The sequence below is a fragment of the Musca autumnalis genome, unplaced genomic scaffold (assembly GCF_047663935.1).
Source record: "Musca autumnalis isolate F117 unplaced genomic scaffold, ASM4766393v1 scaffold_3, whole genome shotgun sequence".
In the NCBI taxonomy this organism is placed as follows: Eukaryota; Metazoa; Arthropoda; class Insecta; order Diptera; family Muscidae; genus Musca; species Musca autumnalis.
Window position 1 is genome coordinate 35230658 of NW_027411866.1, and position 20594 is coordinate 35251251.

The 20594-nt window shown below is 36.3% G+C and overlaps 2 protein-coding genes across 2 annotated transcripts; one reads left to right on the forward strand and one right to left on the reverse strand.

The window, feature by feature from the left end:
• Positions 1-525, forward strand: LOC141398510 (uncharacterized). The gene is made up of 2 exons (XM_073975814.1): positions 1-95; positions 162-525. The coding sequence occupies exons 1-2, from the start codon at positions 38-40 to the stop codon at positions 419-421; spliced, it is 318 nt and encodes a 105-aa protein (XP_073831915.1). The 5' UTR covers positions 1-37; the 3' UTR covers positions 422-525.
• A 7203-nt stretch (positions 526-7728) lies between these two features.
• LOC141397007 (uncharacterized) lies at positions 7729-8298 on the reverse strand. The gene is made up of 2 exons (XM_073972776.1): positions 8150-8298; positions 7729-8080 (listed from the first exon to the last, which is right to left on the reverse strand). The coding sequence occupies exons 1-2, from the start codon at positions 8193-8195 to the stop codon at positions 7794-7796; spliced, it is 333 nt and encodes a 110-aa protein (XP_073828877.1). The 5' UTR covers positions 8196-8298; the 3' UTR covers positions 7729-7793.
• Positions 8299-20594: the final 12296 nt, after the last annotated feature.

Genomic DNA, 20594 nt, shown 5'->3' on the forward strand with positions numbered 1-20594 from the left:
CTGTTTTCATCAGTTAAGTGGAAACCCAACTGTCGATATGAAGCAGAAATTTGCAATTCTATTGGTTACCCTGGTGGTGGCCATAATGTCTGAGGGTAAGAAAGTGGAATTGAATTGAATTGAAGGTTCTTAATTGTAGTGCTCCTTACATCGATTTCCAGCCGTCCTTTGTGAAGATGGTTCTGGCGGTGAATCTGGTCCTGATGGTGGCTATCACTATGAACATCATGGTGATTATGGTTATGGCTTTAGCGGTCCAAATGGAGGAGGCGGTGGTGGTGGCGGCGGTAGCTCCTCTGAATCAAACGATGAAAATGGTGCTGGCTTTGATTTGGGATGGGTTGGTCAGTGGTCTAATAAATTTGGCTGGCCAAACAGTCCACACGGACAACCGAATGAACCTGTTGAGGTCCAAGAATAATTGAAACGGCTTAAATGATAATCAATCGGATATGTTACCACAAACTAATCAAGCCCTTTAACACTGCAATTTTTATCACTGGAATAAATATTATGAAAGAAATATTTTTGAAGGTTTTCGAAGCCATAGAGGTAATGAAATTACTTTTCAAAATAGAGCCCGGATGGAGGTTATCGACATAATCCTTATTAATAAGTATAAATCTCCCATTAGTGACATAAAAATATCAAATTAATATTGCTTTTCTGACCATGGGAAGATACTTTTCCAAGTCGATATCACCAACCACCACCACAACATAGAAAACTATGGAGAACACAGAGTTTTCATAGTCACTAAGCTAAGGGAATCCGACTGTCTAACAACAGCCACGGAAGTTGGCAAAGCAGTGACACAGGTTCTTGGGGATAACTATGAGGCCTCCTGGCTACTAACAAAACCAGGTGGAGGTGTCAGTCTCTTTGATGGACAAAGGATCTAGATAATCTAAGAAAAATCATCAGAAGGATATAAAACAATGCCGACAAAACAAAGTTGTTCATGGATTGGGTAAACTATGTGGTGTCTTTCAATAAATACAACAGCGATATCAAGAAAGCTAAGCGTAAATCTTGTATTTGCTGTAGCGAGTAGATAGAGAAAGTTATGGAGGTAGACAAAAGGATCCCAAACCCATTGGAAGTCTAGTGATTCTAGATCTTCTAGATAAAGCAGTAGAATAAGTTTCAAATTGAATTTTTAATATTAGTGATAGTGTATGCACATTTTTGAAAATTTGCTATCATCTAACCTATCCCTAGAATATCGGAAGTGCCTAGTACCTCGCCAATGGTATTCTTCAGAAAATCCTTTGTAAGATAATTTAAAAATTTAGGTCTATGATCGATTGCAGGGACGCGCAACCCGTATCGAGTTACATGTCAACAAGACTGCGGAATAGAGTTATGACATTTTTATACAACCTCATATCCCTGTACTATAGCGTGATAAGTTACATAAAATCTTAATTATAAGGTGATTGGGTAAAAAACCTCACGCACAAAATGATTTTAAAATTTGAATTTATCAGAATTATGCGCAATTTTTGAAGCCACTGTAAGCAGATATTTAATTGAAAATAAACTTTAGAGCCACATGAGATAACCAAACTTACATACAATTTGTTTCTCACCAATTTTCTTTAATTCTGAGAATAATAACAAGTGAGCAAGGGCTATAGTCGGGACGGGGCCGACCATGTGATACCCTACACCACTACCCCTGTGCATAAGCTTTTCACTGGTAAACATTTATTTTATGGAACATAATCCAACTACCACCAAACATATTTTGGTTTTTAATCCAAAAAATATGATCAAAAAAATATGTGACCATCCGATCAAAATTGCGACCTGTAGCGTGATTACAAAAAAAAATCGGAAAATTGGATGCATTACCGACTATTGCGATATCTCTGTTGTTTGAGCAGCTACGACAACATCGTTGTAAAGGTGATATTTTCTACTTTCCTTGCTAGGTTTTGCTTTTGATATACCTCTTAAAGAAACAGAGATATTGGCTTTGAAATAAAACGTTGACCATTCTCCAAATAAGTTTTTGCCCATTCCGACCCCTGAATATTATTCGATCCGATCATTAAAATCAGTAGGCTTCTTGCTCTGTGGGACCCCCATTAACCCCCAAAATTTCGTGACGATCCGATCAAAATTGGGACCTGTAGCGTGATTTCTAAAAAAATGGATAAATGGGATGTATTACCGACTATAGCGATTTCTCCGTTATTTGGTTACCTACGCCGACCTAGTTTACATCATTGTAAAAACGGGATCTTCTACTTTCATAGTCAGGCTTTGCTTTTGGAAAGTTTCCAACCAAAGCTGTGATATTCGTCAATATAATTAAAATCGAAAAAATGAAAATTGGGGTTTTATTTGCTACTATTGCGATATCTTCGTTGTTTGATCAACTACGAGCACCAACTTTACATCATTAGAAAGGTGATATTTTCTACTTTCATTGTCAGGTTTTGCTTTTGGTATACCCCATATAGAAGCAGAGATATTCGCTGTGGAAAAAAACGTTGTCTTCTTATCCACCTAAGTTTTTTGCCCTTTCCGACCCCTAAATATTACTCGACCATCACCAAAATCAATAGGCTTCTTCCCCTCCGGGACCCCCATCAATATCCAAAATTTCGTGACGATCCGATCAAAATTGCGACCTGTAACGTAATTACAAGGTTTAGATGGACAGGCGGACAGACGGACGGACGGACGGACAGACGGACGGACACACATAGCCAGATCGACTCAGCTCGTCGAGACATTCATTTTGGTATATATAAGTATGGGTCTACGACCATTATTTCGATGCGTTACAAACTTTTTGGCCAAAACCAACTTATAATACCCTCCCCACATAGTGGTGTAGGGTATAAAAATGTCGTAAACGCTTTTTTCGAAGATATAATTTTTTAACAAAGACAAAAAAAATCAAAAAAAAAAAAAATTTCAAAGTGGTTTGTGGATGACCGTTTTAAAATTTGAATTTATGTATTTGAATTATAATTATGCGCAATTTTTAAAGTCACTTTAAACAGATATAATTGAAAAAAAACTTTTGAGCCACATGAGATAACCAAACTGACATACAATTTGTTTCTTACCAATTTTCTTTAATTCTGAGAATCATAAAAACATCGTAAACGCTTTTTTTTTCAAAGATATAATTTTTTAACAAAAAAAATTTTCAAAGTGTTTTATGCATGACCGTTTTCAATATTTGAATGGAATAAACTTTATTACCAAGGTAGTGGTATCACACCAGCTGTTCGAATATGAAAAGTCAAATCCCTTTATAAAAAAAAATATTTTTGTTGTAATTTCCCCAACAACGTAAAGAAAATTGTGACAAACCACTCAAAATAATTTTTGAAAAAACAAATTAATTTCATACATTTTTTCACAAACATATTTTTATAGCCTCCACCATAATATGGAGGGTATAATTAAATTTGTCGTTGCGTTTGTAACACATCGAAGTATTCATCGAAGACCCTATAAAGTATATATTTTCTTGATCAGGGTAAAATTCTAAGTCGTGTTGAAATCAAGATAGAGCTCGCAATTTTAAGATAGAGCTTTGTAATTTGGTATAGAAGTTTCGATTACTCCTAAGATGGTTGGTATTGAAAATGCGCTATGTCGGTCCACGTTTTGATATAGCACCCATATAACGGTACCGCCCGATTTTCGGTATTTTGAAGGTTTTAACCTCCTTACCACACCGAAATGGTTAGAATTTGGTATTTAGTCTTTGTTGGGTGTATAAAACTTTCCATATGAAAATTGTCGTTATAGGTCCACCCCTTAATATAGTCCCCATAGAGCGGTGCCTGCCGATTTTCGGCATTGTAAATGTTTGGGGCAGCAATAAACCACCGAAATGACTGTAATTTTGTATTAAATCTTCGTTTGGGGTATAAAACTTTCCATATGAAATTTGTCGGTACAGGTCCACGCCTTAATATAGCTCCCATAGAACGGTATTTCCCGATTTTCGGTATTTTGAATGTTGTGGCCACAACAATCCACCGAAATGGCTGAATTTTGGTATTTAGTCTTCGATGGGGGTATTTAACCTTTCTCTCTAAATTTGTCGGTATAGGTCCACGACTTCATATAGCACCCATAGAACGGTACCTTCCGATTTTCGGTATTTTGAAGGTTGTGGTCACAATAATCCACCGAAATGGCTGAATTTTGGTATTTAGTCTTCGATGGGCGTATTTAACCTTTCGCTCTAAATTTGTCGGTATAGGTCCACGACTTCATATAGCCCCCATAGAACGGTACCTCCCGATTTTCGGCCTTTTGAAGGTTGTAGCCACAATAACCCACCGAAATGGCTGAGTTTTGGTATTTAGTCTTCGTTGGGGGTATTTTACCTTTCCCTACAAATTTTTCGGTATAGGTCCACGACTTCATATATCCCAAATAGAACGGTATCTCCCGATTTTCGGTGTTTTGAAGGTTGTGGCCACAATAATCCACCAAAATGGCTGAATTTTGGTATTCAGTCTTCATTTGGGGTACTAACCTTTACATATGAAATTTGTCGGTATGGATCCTCGCCATCATATAGCCTCCCGATTTTGGGTACTTTAAAGGTTGTACCCTCAATATTCCTCTGAAATGGCTGAAATTTGGTATATAGTCTACGTTGGTGGTATTTAATCTTTCCCTCAAATTTGTAGCTATAGGTTCACGCCTTAATATAGCCCCCATAGAACGATACCTCCCGAGTTTCGGTATTTTGAGCGTTGTGGCCATAATAACCCACCGAAATGACTTAAATTTGTTACTTCGTCTGCGTTGGGAGTATTCAACTTTCCCCCTTAAATTTGTCGTTAAAGGTCCACGCCTTTATACAGCCCCCATAGAACGGTACCTACCGGTTTCCGGCATTTTCATGGTTGTGGCTTGAATATTCCACCGAATGATTGAATTATAAAATAATAATTGAATATAAAATATTCCACAAGTGTATTATTTGTATAGGGCTACGCTTCCTATATCCGCCATAGAAGCGTACCTCTTGATTTTCAGTATTTTGAAGGTTTGATCCACTTTATCTTACCGAATTATTGAAAATTTTGTATTTAGTCTTCTTCGAGTCTACAAACTTTCCGTCAGAAATTTGTCGGTATAGATTGACGTTTTGATATATCCCTCATAGAACGGTACCTCCCGACTTTCGGTATTTTGAAGGCTAGCCACATTGTTTTACCGATATTGCTGACATTTGGCATTTAGTCTTCTTCATAAACAAAAGGACACTAATTGGTCCATTTTACTTCAATACAAATCGTGGTTGAGGGTTTAACAACTTCGGCCCGGCCGAACTTAACGCCGTTCTTTCATGTTTCAAAATCGATTTGTGCGTGAAATTTTGTTATATTTCAATGGAATAAACGTTGTTTTAGTAATTAATAGGCAAAAATTCATTCATCCGTGCTACAGGAACTCGTTTTTGAGAAAAAATGTTGAAAAGTCATAACCCTACTGCGGAACCTTCTGTTGTGGATGGAAAATGAAAATGAACTCTTGAGACCCACATGCTGCATGCTAGGCAGATGTTTTACACGGTGTCATCAATCCTTTCCCGAACTTATTTGAGCCAAATCTTCTCTGGTTTGCGGTGGCAGCTAACGTTCCTCAGCTGCGATATATGGGGGATATATTTCGAGAATCGCATTCACACGATAGTGTGTATGCTATTCAAACCCGCTTGAGAGCTTGCCGATCTAGTGGTTATTCTCTTGTAACTTTGGATATTTCTTTCTAGATCATGCAGATACCTCCTGACATCCAATCCACCATATACTGATAAGGATGCATATTTTTCCACCGCGTTACACGTATATTCGCGGACTACACTGGCGCCGCATAGCTAATCACAGACCGAATTATCGCGTTATTTACCGTCAACAAGGTTTCTTTCTCTGCATCAGAGGGGCCGCACAGTGGTTCAGAATTGTTTTTTCCTGGTCAAAACTCTGTAACTTTTGAACGGATAGAGATATTTTCATAATTTTTTTAGTGTTCGACACGATATAACACTTTCGGACACATTAAAACCCACTAAATTCGGTCTGCAGAGGAATTCAAGGTCAAAGTTAAAAATTAAATTTTTTCATATTTCAAAATATGAGTGTTTTTGAATTTTTCATATGTTCTAACTATTTCAACACAAAAATAAAAAAATTGGTAAAAATACAGAAATACAAAAAAATTTTTTTTTTTTTTTGGAAAACAATTTTTTTTCAAAATTTATTTTTTTCAAAATTAAAAAAAAACTTCTTGTATTTCATAAAACTCTTATAAAAAGTCATATATTAAAAAAATTACCATTTGTGTGAAAAAGCTGTAATTTATATGTGAAATGGTATGGAAAAAAAAAACATTTTTACACATTGTATTTCCAAAAAAATTGAAAAAGTGTTAAACGGACGGAACGGGACGGGGACAAAAGTATATATGGGCTGAAAGACGACTCTCTCTCTCCCTCTCTCTCTCTCTCACTTCGTGTAAACGTTACGGTAATTTATTTAAACGATTCTTAAAGTAATTAATTGTAAGCTAACAAAAAAAAAAAAAAAAAAAAAAACAATGAACACAATATCTGTTATAGTTTCTGAGAAATAACTATTTCTTTCTCCAGAAATTTGCAACGCTGTTGTCGTGCTGTGCTGCTTACGGAACCCATATTGATTATCGGCAACTGGATAGCTAGGGAAGACTTAAGCCTCAAAGGTCATGGTCGAAAAAAATTAAATTCGTCTGTACAATTCATTTTTTCTGCCATCTTTGCTTGGCTTCAGTAGCGGGATCACCCTGTCCATTTTCCAGAACGGAGTTTCCATTAGGGGTCAACTGTTTGGAGGATTTAGCGTTCCTGATGACATTCCCAAACTTCACCCATTGTAAACTGCGGGGGTTCCTCCTCCGCAGGAAGATATTTAATGCGACATAAGACTCGACTCCCTTCTTTGCAGCGTTCGAGAGTGAGTGTTGCATCTCTTCAGATGTCTTAACCACGCTTTACAAAAAACAGTGATACTACCCGTGCTGATGTATGGTTCCGAAGCCAGAGTATGTTTGAGAGAAAAATTCTTCGAAAGATCTATGGACAAATCTGCGTTGACGGTGAATATCGACGTCGTATGAACCACGAGCTGTATCTGCTATACAACGACATCAGCATGCGTTGGCTAGACCATATCATAAGAATGAGCGATGATGAACCCGCAAAAAAGGCGTATAAATACGTGCCACATGGCGGTGCACGCAGAATTGGCAGGCCTAAGGTTAGATGGAGCAAACAATTGGATGATGAGATGAAAATGTGCGGTATTCCAGAAAGCGAAACAGCAAATTGAAAGAATTGAAGATCATTTCTTAGTTTGGATTATGGAACAAATGTCCTGTAATGGGCCAGCTAAGTAAGTATGTTTGTTTGGTGAAGAATGTGTTGAATTGGTTTGTCAGTGAAACAATAAGGTCCACTGTTTAAGACACCTTGCCCACAAACGCCAAAAATGTACGCTTTCAACTTTTAAAACTTTTTTAGTGACCTATGAAAATGCTTAGGAGCTGTTCATTGTTCCTTCAGGTCTAAAACTCCTGTTATAGGTGTTTTTTGAACAGCCACGGCAATGCCAAATGAAACCTTTTTTATTGTTTAAGCATAACAAAACGCAATGATTTTTTTTCGAATAATTTTCCAACATTGAACGTTTCCATTGATTGCTTTTCTTCAAAATGTTTTATTTATTTCAACAAAATTTTATCATAACAAATTTTAATTTTGCTTAGGCAACAGCTACATGTGGACGGAACAGTCTGGGACGGGCAACATGTTCCTCATGTTCATGATGATGGTGGGGTCCTTGATGTCCACCGTGATGGGGTTCCTCTTCTGCTGCTTGCTGTTCATTAAAACCCACCAACCATTCCCAATCGAAAATATCCCAAATCCACCATTCCTCGTTGTAATCAACATTACTATCAACATTATAATCAGCAGCATTTCCACCCTCTTCTTCCTGAACATAATAGTCAGTTTCATAATCAACAGCATTGCTTTCACAAGAGACCACTAGAAAAAATTAAAATAAAATGTAAATTTAAGGATTCCATAAGAAAATGTCTCCCCTTTGGAACTTACTTGAAACGGCCATCACTAGGGCAATCAAACAAAGGCTAAACTTCATTATGGCAGCTTGGAAAGTAATTCGACTTTACATGGAGTATGAAAATCAAGTTTAACTTGAATTTCCCAGAATCATTGGCGATTTTATACATTTTGTATTATTGGATCAGCCATTAGCTCTGCCGCCATATGGTCGCTGTTGTTGAGCAATTTGTTTTCTAATGCCATTATGACTTTGGTAAATATTTTTCATTGATTATTGCACAACAGAGAGCGGAATTGTTATTTCGAGCAGCTGTTTCCAATTTTTTCAGGCAAATAAATATTGAATAATCCGGAAAAATAATGTCTAAAGAAAGTCAAGTTTTAAACATGCTTTGCATTCATTCCTCTTCTTCATTATTTCCTCTGTAAATGCAGTTTCATTCAACCAAATTGTTCTAATAAATGCAAAGCATACTTTATGGCGCTAAATTTTATTCAATGCACAAAACTGTTAAATACAATTGTAACACTCTTAACCAGCGATAGACGGCGGGTGCTTAATGAGAGCAAGTTAGCGTAAATTTCAATATGAAATACATTGCAATTTATCCTCACTTGCTCTCAGTAAGCGCCCGCCGCCTATCGCTGCTCTTAAGGCCAGAGCAGAATCAATCGTCGCTTGCTTTGCTTCCTTCCCAAATGTCAAATTATAAAGGTATGCCAGAGCCTCCTAAAGGAGAACGCAGGCGGATTTCCAAAAGGCTCTGGCATTCCTTTATAATTTGACATTTGGGGAAGCAAGTAAAGCAAGCGACGATTGATTCTCTTCTGGCTTGGGAAAGCGGCGAAAAGAACGTAAACTCAGAAAAAATTTACCGAATGGGTGAATCAAGAAATCAATAAAGGTATCGGATTGAATTTCTCTCAGAGTAGACTGGTAAGTAGTCGGCGACAATGTTGTCAAGAAAGTACCGAATTAATCTCTCTTATTCATATTTATAAACAAGTGAAAAGTCGTTGAGTTTGGTCGGATCGAACTTTTTATACCCTCCCCTATAAATATTCTTAACTAAAATGGAATAATTAGTTTACTTTCCTGTCCACAATTTTAGGTTCAACAAGCAAGAAAAGCGTTAAGTTCGGCCGGGCCGAACTTTTTATATCCTCCACCACGAACTGTATTGAAGTGAATAGGAACAATTAGTTTAATTTCGTTTATGAAAGTACTAAACTCGTCCTTTTATTGCAGGAGTAGTACATATATCTCAACTGATTATACTCCCTTCGTCGAAGGTCACACTAGAGTGGTTTCATTGAAACTTTTAGGGATTCTTAAATCGAGTTCCCCACTACAGCAACTTCATGATTTTACTCTAGTATGGAAATCGACCTAGGAACCCTGGATTTCATGAAATTATTTCAATGAATTTCAATGGTCACACTAGACCAAGGACTTCAAAACAGCTCATTTGTGGGGCGACATTTTTGTTCTTTCCAAAACAAGGATCAATATTTACAATTTTCCGTATTGAGCGAAATACATAAAATTAGGCAATACCGACTAGAGATAAACCTGCATATTCTGGATTTGAATAGTTAACAACATCGGGAGCGCCGTACTATGGAGGCTGTATAAAACGTTGACCTGTACCGATAAATTTCTTGAGGAAAGTTTCGTAACTCCAGCGAAGACTAAATACCAAATTTCAGTTATTCCCGTTGAATAATGTGGCTAAAACTTTCAAAATACCGAAAATTGGGAGGGATTTTTCTATGAGGGCTATACAAAAACACGGAACAATACCGGAAAATTTCAGGTGGAAAGTTTTATACCATTATCTAACACTGAACACCAAATTTCACAAATTTCGGTGGGATATTGAGGACACGACCTTCAAAATACCGAAAATCGGGGGGTATTATTCTATGGGGGCTATATAAAGACGTGGACCTATACCCACAAATTTCAGGTGGAAAATGTTATACCCTCAACGAAGTTTAAGTATAACTTGCAGCCTTTTCGGTGTTATAATGAGGCAAAAATCTTCAATATAATGAAAATTGGGATATACCGTTCTATGGGAGGTACATCAAAACGTGGACGTATGCCGACAAATTTTTTAATGGAAATTTGTTTAGCCAAGAAGAATACTGAATACCATATGTCAGCCACTTCGGTGGAATAATGAGGCTAAAACGAAAAACGATCGAAAATCGGGCAGTACCGTATTGTGGGGGCTTTATGAAGACGTTTAATAACACTGTGCAACAAAAATCAATTTTTTTTCAGAATGATGGGAAAAACCGAGTATATTCTGAAAGTAGAGCTTAAAATATGAGGCACGTGTATCGGCGTTTTTAAAGTTTACGTCGGAAAGTAAGCGGGTGCCACCGTGGTGCAATGGTATGCACGCCCGCCTTGCACGCAGAAGGTCGGGGGTTCGATTCCCCTGCCAAGCAACATCAAACATTTTTCAACGGTGGCAAAATACCCCTCAGTAATGTTGGCGACATTTCCTGAGTATTTCAGCCTTGAAAAACTTCTCCACAAGTGGTGTCTTAAGACACGCCGTTCGGACTCGGCGATAAACAGTAGGTCCCATATCATTGAGCTAAATATGAATCGGGGTGCACTCATTGATATGAGAGAAGTCTCCCTTGTCCCGTATGGGATGTTGTGGAACAATGTTTGTTTTTGTGTCGGAAAGTAAGCAAAATAGGCGGGGCAAGTTCCGCCCATTTTTACATTTTTCGAAATATTCGAGTTTTGATATCTTGGAATCCCTGCATTTCAGGTATATAGTGTCTTTAGCAACTTTACAGAAGAGTATGTAAGCAATATTTTTGTTAAAAATTTTAACCCTCATGCGGTTCATCAAAGGGGTCTTTTTTGTCCTTTTTTCGAAAATCTTTCAAAAACTCATTGAAAATGTGTTCGCATCAAATCCGAATATTCCACAAAATTGTTCGCCATAAAATTTTACTATAGGTCTCAGAATACACCAAATCTGTAACTCTTGTCTAATCGCCAGGAATCTCTAAAAATGAAAAACACGTTTTAGGGTTAAAGTCGAACTTCACCTGAGTTTATTCAAAATTATCCATAGAGGTCTACGGCTATGATCAAGTGAAAATATAGGTGTCATATGGGTTCTCACATGCACAATTTGGTGTGGTCCAAAAAACTAACTCCTACTTTGGTGGCATTTACGGTATTAACACTAGCATTTAACATAAATAGCTGTATCCTGAATGACCATAACGAACCCAGTTACGTATAGTCATTTATGTAAATTTCTATGGTTTATTCCGCAAGGATTCAAAGATATCTTAACTCGAATATTTTGAAAAAATTAAAAATGGGCGGAACTTGCCCCGCCTATTTTGGTTACTTTCCCACGTAAACTTTTAAAACGCCGATACACGTGTCTCATATTTTTAGCTCTATTTTCATAATCTACTCGATTTTTGCCATCATTTTGAAAAAAATTTACTTTTGTTGCACAGTGTAGGAGTTAGTAGGAAAGTTTTATACCCTCAACGAAGACTATGTACGAAATTTCCGCCATTTCGGTGTCATAATGAGGCTAAACCCTCCAAAATGCCGAAAATTGGGATGTACTGCTCTTTGGGGTGTACATTAAAACGTGAACCGATACCGATATATTTCTGGGAAAAAGTTTTGTATCCCAAAGGAAATATCAAATTTCAGCCAGTTTTGGAGGATAATATAGCTAAAACGTTCAAAAATACCGAAAATTGGGATTTAGCGTCCTTTGGTGGCTATATGAAAGCGTGGACCTATACCGACAAATTTCCCCAGAAAAGTTTTCTACCCCCAACGAAGACTAAATACCAAATTTCAGCCGTTTCGGTATGATAACGAGGCTAAAACCTTCAAAATACGAAAATCGGGAAATATCGTCCTATGGGGGCTATATCAAAATGTGGACCTACATATATAAACATTTTTTAGTAGAAATGTTTTTTAGCCACTGAAAACACAAAATACAAAGTTCCGATTCTCTGGTCAAATGGGACTAATACATTCAAAATATCTTAATGTGACGCTTACTATATGTATATGGAGCATTATATGGGGGTAATACCATAACGTGGACCTATATAAGCAAACTTTGGTAGAAATGTGTTTTAGCCTCTGGAGGCACAAAATACTAAATTAAAACCAATTCGGTGGTCAAATGGGACAAATATCTTAAAAATTCCTTAAAACTACGACGAGTCACGCGTCACTTTGTATGGGGGCTATACGAAAACGTGGACCTACATAGCCCGCTTTCAATAGCAAAAGTCCTACGTAAATATAATAGATTTTACCAAAATTTCATCCACCTACTTCAATCCGTTCCGAACTTCCACCCTAAGAACCATCGCCCACAACACACACTTCTGAACTTCCACCCTGCGAACAACCCCATTCCGACATTCCAGCCTCCGAACCACCTTACAAATCGATGTTTCTCGATTTTACACTAAGACTAAACCCTCTTTCAGAGGTTTTTAATTTATTTTTATTTTACTTTTATTTTTATTTTATTTTCACACACTTCTGAACTTCCACCCTGCGAACAACCCCATTCCGAAATTCCAGCCTCCGAACCACACCACAAATCGATGTTTCTCGGTTTTACACTAAGACTAAACCCTCTTTCAGAGGTTTTTATTTTATTATACCCTCAGCATTTATGCTAACGAGGGTATATACACTTTCATACGGGCAAAATGTGCCTCATCCAAATAATGGTTTTAGACCCATAGTATGTTTGGACGAAATGTGTTTAAGACAATTTGGAGTCGATTATTGCTAAATCGACTCCAAATTGTCTTAAACACATTTCGTCCAAACATACTTTGGGTCTAAAACCATTATTTCGATGAGGCACATTTTCCGTCTGTCCGTCCGTCTGTCTGGCTGGCTGGTGCGCACGAACGGATGAACCGATTTGGTAAAAAATTTGGCTTTCGCAATATTTTGTCCAAACTTAGTTTAAGTTCGAAGATGGCTTATATCGGTCCACTCCTTCCGGTACCTCCCCCACAAAAGTTCGAAAATGTTCGGAAAATTTGTGCGCACAATAACTCTTGAAGGGAGCAACCGATTTGGTCCATACATTGTACACGGTGAAACATCTACCAGGCTTAGATGAGGTTTCAATATGGACTCAATCGGTCCACTCCTTCGGTTATCTCCCACACAAATTTTCGGATAAGTTCAGTTTAGGACCTGCTCTCGAATCACTTCAATTTTTGCTGTAGCAACTTGTATTCACTGCCCCCTATACGACGGTACAAGTTTCATCAGGGGCAAGTCCATACTTCCTGAGAAAATAGCCTGAAAGGTGCACAAAAACCCTATGACACCGTCTGTAGTGGTTGAAGAGCAAGATAACTTTCGAACGGATCTGCCAATTCTGTCCAAATTTTGGCTTTCGTAATATTTTTTCCAAACTTAGTTTTCGTTCGAAGATAAGCCATATCGGTCCACACCTTCAGTTACCTCCCTGACAAAAATTCAAAAATGTTGGAAAAAATTGTGTGCACGATAACTCTTGAAGCGAGTGACCGATTTGATCAATACTTTACACATCCTAATATATCTACCAGATATAGATCAGGTTGAAATATAGACTATATTTGTCCACTCCTTCAGGTACCTCCCACACAAAATTTCGGATAAGTTCACTTTAAGACCTGCTCTCGAATCGCTTTGATTTTTGCTGAAGTAACTAGCATTCGCTGCCTCAATTACGATGGTAATAGTCTTTTCAGGGGCAAGTCCATACTTCTTGATAAAACAGTCCGAAAAGTGTTAAAAATTCCAATGGCACCATATGTAGTGGCTGGAGAGCACTATAACTCTCCAACTGATCAACCGATTTGGTCCAAAATATGGCCTTCAACATATTTTGTCCAAACTTAGTTTAAGTTCGAATTGGCCCAACTTTGGGTCTTTTAATATTTTATCCAACTTTAGTTTAATTTTTAAAATGGCCCATATCGGTTCCATCCTTAGGTTACCTCTCGCAAAAAAGTTCAACATTTGTGACTAAGTGCAGTTTAGGATCTGTTCGAAGATCCTTCGAAAATGTATACCAATGCTATTCGTTGTGGTCCTGTTTAAAGCGATATTATGTTTTTCATGGACAAGTCCATGCTTCCTGGAATACTGGTCCAAAAGATATACGAAGACCCACTGAAATGACTGATATGACTCCTAAAATAAGATTCACTTCCATAATGGACTATGTTCGGCAAGTTCAAATGTCACGCATGCTGAGGGGTATATCTCTGTCGGCAAAGCCGACTGATACTTTTTTACTTTTAGTTTTATTTTATTTTTATATTACTTTTATTTTATTTTATTTTTAGTTTTATTTTATTTTTATTTTTATTTTATTTTTAGTTTTATTTTATTTTTATTTTATTTTTATTTTATTTTATTTTATTTTATTTTATTTTATTTTATTTTATTTTATTTTATTTTATTTTATTTTATTTTATTTTATTTTATTTTATTTTATTTTATTTTATTTTATTTTATTTTATTTTATTTTATTTTATTTTATTTTATTTTATTTTATTTTATTTTATTTTATTTTATTATATTTTATTATATTTTATTATATTTTATTATATTGTATTATATTTTATTTTATTTTATTTTATTTTTATTTTCGTTTTATTTTCGTTTTATTTTATTTTACTTTTTTATTTTATTTTAAGTCATTTTATTTTATTTTGTTTCGTTTTATTATACCCTCCTTAACACGGCGACGCGTCACTTTGTATGGACTATAGGAAAACGTGGACCTACATAGCCCGCTTTCAATACCAAAAGTCCTACGTACATATAATAGATTTTACCAAAATTTGATCCATCTACTTCAATTCGTTCGGACGCTAGAGTGATTTCCACAGACGGATAGACGGATTTACCCACCATCTTATTATGGTGGAGGGTATAAAAATATGTATGTTTAGTGATTTATCTCACTGTTCCCAGTTGCATTTGAAAATTTCAAAAAGCCTAAAAGTAGGCAGTAAATAATTTTAAAACATGTCCCCTGTTTGAGAAGAGTTGCGTAACAAGTTTGTTTGAATTTAAAGCATGTTTTGGGCCGATACCTTTTTGAATAAAATATTAAGTGGAAAACACTTTTACCTTCCTTGAACTAGTTAGCCCTTTGTTTTTGTAATTCTTCTACCAGATATGACTTATTTGTACAAGTGTTTTCTTTCATGTTTCGAATTATAAACATTGTATTATAGTTTCATACAATAGGCCATTGCACAGTATTTACAAACGTCATATACCATATCAATTACATCGGCGTAGATTTTATAAAATGGTTGGTGTAATTCGTAATATATAAATAGTTCCCAGACATATTAGGAAAATTAGTTATCAAAACAATGATGGTTACGATTGGATCCATTGGCTTCCAGGTTTTAATGGTAACATTGACAAAAAGTAAAATTTCATGAAATACTGGACATTGTGGTTTTTTTCAATAAATAATTGAAAATTAAATTTAAAAACTTGTTGTCTCTAAAAACCACAAAAACTCTAAGTAAATAAACAAGTAAAAAAGTATCAGTCGGATTTCCCGACAGAGATATACCCTCAGCCTGTGCAAATTGAAACACTTTTTTTCAAAAAAACGTATGTATTTAGGGGGGTTTTCAAAATTATGGGTTTGTGAAACGACAAAAATGTGGATTAGGATTAAAGTTCAAAAGTGTTGCGAAGGAGGTACTTAAAGAAATGAACCGACGTAGTCGATCCCACTAGTCATTTCACTTTGGACCAGTATGCCAGGAAGCATGGGCTTGTCCATGGAAACCATAATATCGCTGTAAACAGGACCACAGCGAACAGCATCAGTATACATTTCAAAAGGATCTTTGAACAGACCCTAAACTGCACTTAGACACAAATGTTGAACTATTGAGGGGGAATAACCCTAAGGAGAGGACCAATATGGGCCATTTTAGAAGTTAAACTAAATTTAAACAAAATATTAGGAGATCCAAAGTTTGGTCTAAAATGGTTGCCCTGTTCAAAGATATCGTGCATACCATTTTAGTATTTTTTTAAATATTGGGGGAAAGTACCGGTAGTTGGGAACCGGTATTGCCCATCTTCGACCTGAAGCTAAGTTTCGATAAAATATGACGAAGTCTAAATTTGGACAAAATCGGTTTTTCAGTTCGAGAGTTTTCGTGCTCTCCAGCCACTACATATGGTGACATAGGGGGTTTCTACACCTTTCGGGCTGTTTTCTCAAGTAGTATGGCCTTGCCCCTGAATGAAACTTTTACCGTTGTATTTGAAGCCACGAATGCAAGTTTCTTTAACAAAAATCAAAGTGATCCGAGAGCAGGTCTTAAAGTGAACTTATTCGAAATTTTGTGTGGGAGATACCCGAAAGAGTAGACTGATGGAGTCCATATTAGAACCCCATCTAAGTCTGGTAGAAATTTTACGATCTGCTAAGTATGCACCAAATCGGTAACGGTTTTACAGTTCACAAATTTTTGCGTTCCACAGAATCCTTATTTCTGCTAAGTGATAAGTTGCAAAAGGTATATTGAGTTAGCAAAGTTTTCAAAAAAATTTTGCTCTCTTTTTGATTTTTGTTCCACAAACGTCCCCCTCTGTTAAGTGGAAAGTTGTAGGTGCAAAGTGTATTTTGCTAAGATTGTGCAAAATATTCTTCTCTTTCGTTCCACAGAAAACTTTGAATTTTGTTTTAGCAGACCAAATTTTTATAAGTTTGTACATTTTGTACATTTTTAAAAAAGTTATGTTTTTAAAACGTTACGACGGGATATTTTGTTCGGAAATATTGAAAACACGGTAATGACAAGAAATTATAAGGATCGAACTAATTTTTCCAAACATCCACCCTCCGAACCACCTCCTCTGAACTTCCACTTTAAGAACCATCGCCCTCAGAACTTCCACCCTGCGAACCACACCCTTTTGAACTTCCAGCCTGCGAACAACCCCATTCCGAACTACCAACCCCCGAAAAACCTCCTCCGAACCAGCCGACAAATCGATGTTTCTCGGTTTTTTATTTTATTTTAATTTTATTTTATTTTATTTTATTTTAATTTTATTTTATTTTATTTTATTTTATTTTATTTTATTTTATTTTATTTTATTTTATTTTATTTTATTTTATTTTATTTTATTTTATTTTATTTTATTTTATTTTATTTTATTTTATTTTATTTTATTTTATTTTATAAAAGTGTATGTCAGTACGTATGTGATGTGTGCCCGTCCGTCCGTATGTCCGTCCATTAAAATTTGTACGCCACTACAGGCCGCAATTATGGGTCAATCTTCAAATTTAGGTCGGGATCCGACCAGAATAGACCCCTATAGTTTTTGGCGATGATCGTGAAATATTTAGGGGGTGAAATGGACCAAAAACAAAATTTTTATCTAATTTTGTAGCTGCTCTGTAGGTCGCAATAATAGTCCGATCGCCTCGAAATTTTTAATAATGTAAGATTATATGACAAAGAAGAAGCTAGCAAATTATATTTGGAAGACGATCTCTCGACCTTTCCATTGATCAATTATGTTGATGTGAGAGGTCAGATAACAGAGCCACAGCCTAATGTATACAGTTATTTGTTTGTAGTGTAATCATAAAGACGCTAGAGGTCACAATTATGGCTCAATAGTCGCGAAAGTAAGAGCTTAAAAATATTTCATATTTAAATTCCCGAAGGACGTACGAGAGACACTAAAAATACTTCTGGTGTAGGCAACACGCAGTGTCGCTAGGCGTAATTTGATTTTTTTCTTTTGGAAAGTTTGACAGTTGTTAGCCTAAGCGTATTTAGGACAATTTAACATGCGACCATGTGTTGGGTTGTTTTCAGTGGCTTCATTAAGACACCTCCAAAACATGGTTTTTAACGCTTTTACAGCATCTTCTGGCGACCAAAAACCGTTGACCACTCCTTGTTTTCTTGATGTGCTGGAATCAAATAAAGTCATTGGATCCCCAGTCAGGGCTGTACGGCGCATGACCCATCAATTCCACGGTTTGTCCGGTCAAACAGGCGCTGGTTTGAATCGATGTGTGAAGGCCTGCGTACATAAGCTGCCTTGCCTGATTGCCTTGCTTTCCTGCTTCATTTTTGACATAATAAAAATAAAAGAATAAAGAAGGCCGAGCAAATTTCGAACTGGGTTGCCCTTTTCTTTTTTATTCTTTTATCAGAAGCAAGCAAGTTAAGCAGGCAAGGCAGCTTATGTACTCACCCCTTGAGAGCTCGCTTTGTCATGATGCAGAATGATTCGATTTCTCTTGTTAGTTTTTCGAATTTCTCAGGAGACTTTAGGCAAACAAATTGCAGTGTAACGCTAAGAATTAACCATCCTACATATCTCAAGCCGTATAGTCGCCACACGGCCAGTTTTGCCGAAGAAACAGGGGACCATTTGTTTTGAGGGTCTTCTTCCATTAACAACATTCGTTGGGTTGGGCTCGCTTTCGAAGACCCAAATGGTCGATTCCTGTTTTGTTTCGGGCTCCTAAGCATAGATCCTAGATTCGTCGTGTGTGACGATCTTATAAATGTCCTTTGAAATACCGCGATCGTTTTTATACACAATTTTTTGCACAAATCCACAAGAGCCTTTTTATGAGCGGTTGACCAATTTTGCTGGAACCAGCGAGAAAAATCCATTTTGCGGCCAGGTGTTCATACAAATCAATCAAATCTTAGTTAGTGGAAGAAAAGAAATCTCACAATATATAACATTGGCGATCTTGCATTATCCGGCACAACGGCCGACTTTGGCTACCCTCACGACCCTCGTTTTTTGCGAGTGTCGGCCACGATTGAATTCATTAAGCCAGTTTTTCATGGTGATATAGGATGGCACTTTATCGACATACACAGAGTTAATTTGATCGATGCACTCTTGCCGTGATTATCCATGTCGAAATTTGTGAAAAATTATAGGACAAAAATGTTCACAAGTAAATTGTATTTGTTTGCATTTGTTTGTCGTATGTCAAACTGTACTGAGTATGCTTAGGCTAAAAACTGTCAAACTTTCCAAAAAATGTCAAATGACGCCTGGCGACACTGCGTTTATATACTGTATTCCGGCAAAGTATCCTACATATGTAAAAAGAGCTACTGACGCTTCCCCTGATGCAAATTGCGGGCCTTCTCCCTAATATATAGTGGGTTTTTTGTAGAAACCCGCAGTTTCCTCCCATGCTACAAATTGCCTCTATCATGACAGAGAAATTCCCAGTTCTGGAATTATTGCAAATTACGTGGAGCCTTAGCGTATTAATTGTCCAATTAGATTTTTATACGTACCTATTTATATATACATACATACATATGTACTCGGTGTAGCTGTCATCAAAGTTTTTTCAATATTTATTTTGGTGACGTATAATTGAATATGAATTTTTCCGGCCAGGCAACATATAATTGTTAATGTTGGCAAAATACCCCTCAGTAATATTGGCGACATTTCCTGAGTACTTTAGCCATGAACAACACCTTTACAAGTGGAGTCTTAGGACACGGTAAAATCCACAAAGTTATGTCTTACTAAAAATGTATTTGTTAAATAAAGGAATTTTGATGTGCTAGTAGCTAATTGCAGGGGTAGTGGTGTAGGGTATGACATGGTCGGCCCCGTCCGACTATAGCATTTGCTTATTTGTTTTATTTAATTTAATTTTATTTTATGTTTATTTTAAGACGTGTGTCTTATTGGGCTATAAGGTCCTTTTGTCAATGAAAAATAAATAAATAAAAATTACTTATTTCATTATTTTATCCGACGCACATTGGGGCAGGATTCCAAAAAACGGGGATTAATTCAGGGAAGGATTTGAGTGATCTAATGTTCATATTTTTCGAATGTTTACACTTCAATCAATATAACGGAACACAGTTTTGGTGCAAATTGAGGGATTGGAGAGGTATATTCGAAATGAGTACCATAAAAACTATGAAGTGTTTTTACGGTTTTGCCAACATTGCTTATTTGATGAATCTAAAATCTTATAATATGATAAATTATTGGTTAAGCTAATATTTGGCAAAAATGATTAAGTTAGGTCAATATTTTAGTGTAGCTCCCATACAAGGGTATCTCCCGATTTTATGTATTTCGAGGATCTTGACCACATTTTTTAGTACATTTATCTGTAAATTAGGATTTATAGTTCTGAATGCCTAAAAATTCATAGTCTGAGAAATTGCCAATTTAGGTCAATGTTTTGGTATATGCCCCATATAGAGTACAGTCAAATTTGTGAGTTTTCGAATATTTTATACATATATTGCAACTAAACTAGCTCAAATTGTGAATTGTGCATTTTGAAGTTATTGAAAATATTTCTATCAAACATCATCTCTATATAGTTTCGTTTTGGAATAACCTCCATATAAA

Bases quoted from the DNA above. Each gene is read 5' to 3' on its own strand.
- LOC141398510 (XM_073975814.1), top strand. From the start codon at position 38: ATGAAGCAGAAATTTGCAATTCTATTGGTTACCCTGGTGGTGGCCATA. The intron at 96-161 runs GTAAGAAAGTGG...ATCGATTTCCAG, and splicing joins GGTGGCCATAATGTCTGAGG to CCGTCCTTTGTGAAGATGGT.
- LOC141397007 (XM_073972776.1), bottom strand. From the start codon at position 8,195: ATGAAGTTTAGCCTTTGTTTGATTGCCCTAGTGATGGCCGTTTCAA. The intron at 8,081-8,149 runs GTAAGTTCCAAA...AATTTTTTCTAG, and splicing joins CCTAGTGATGGCCGTTTCAA to TGGTCTCTTGTGAAAGCAAT.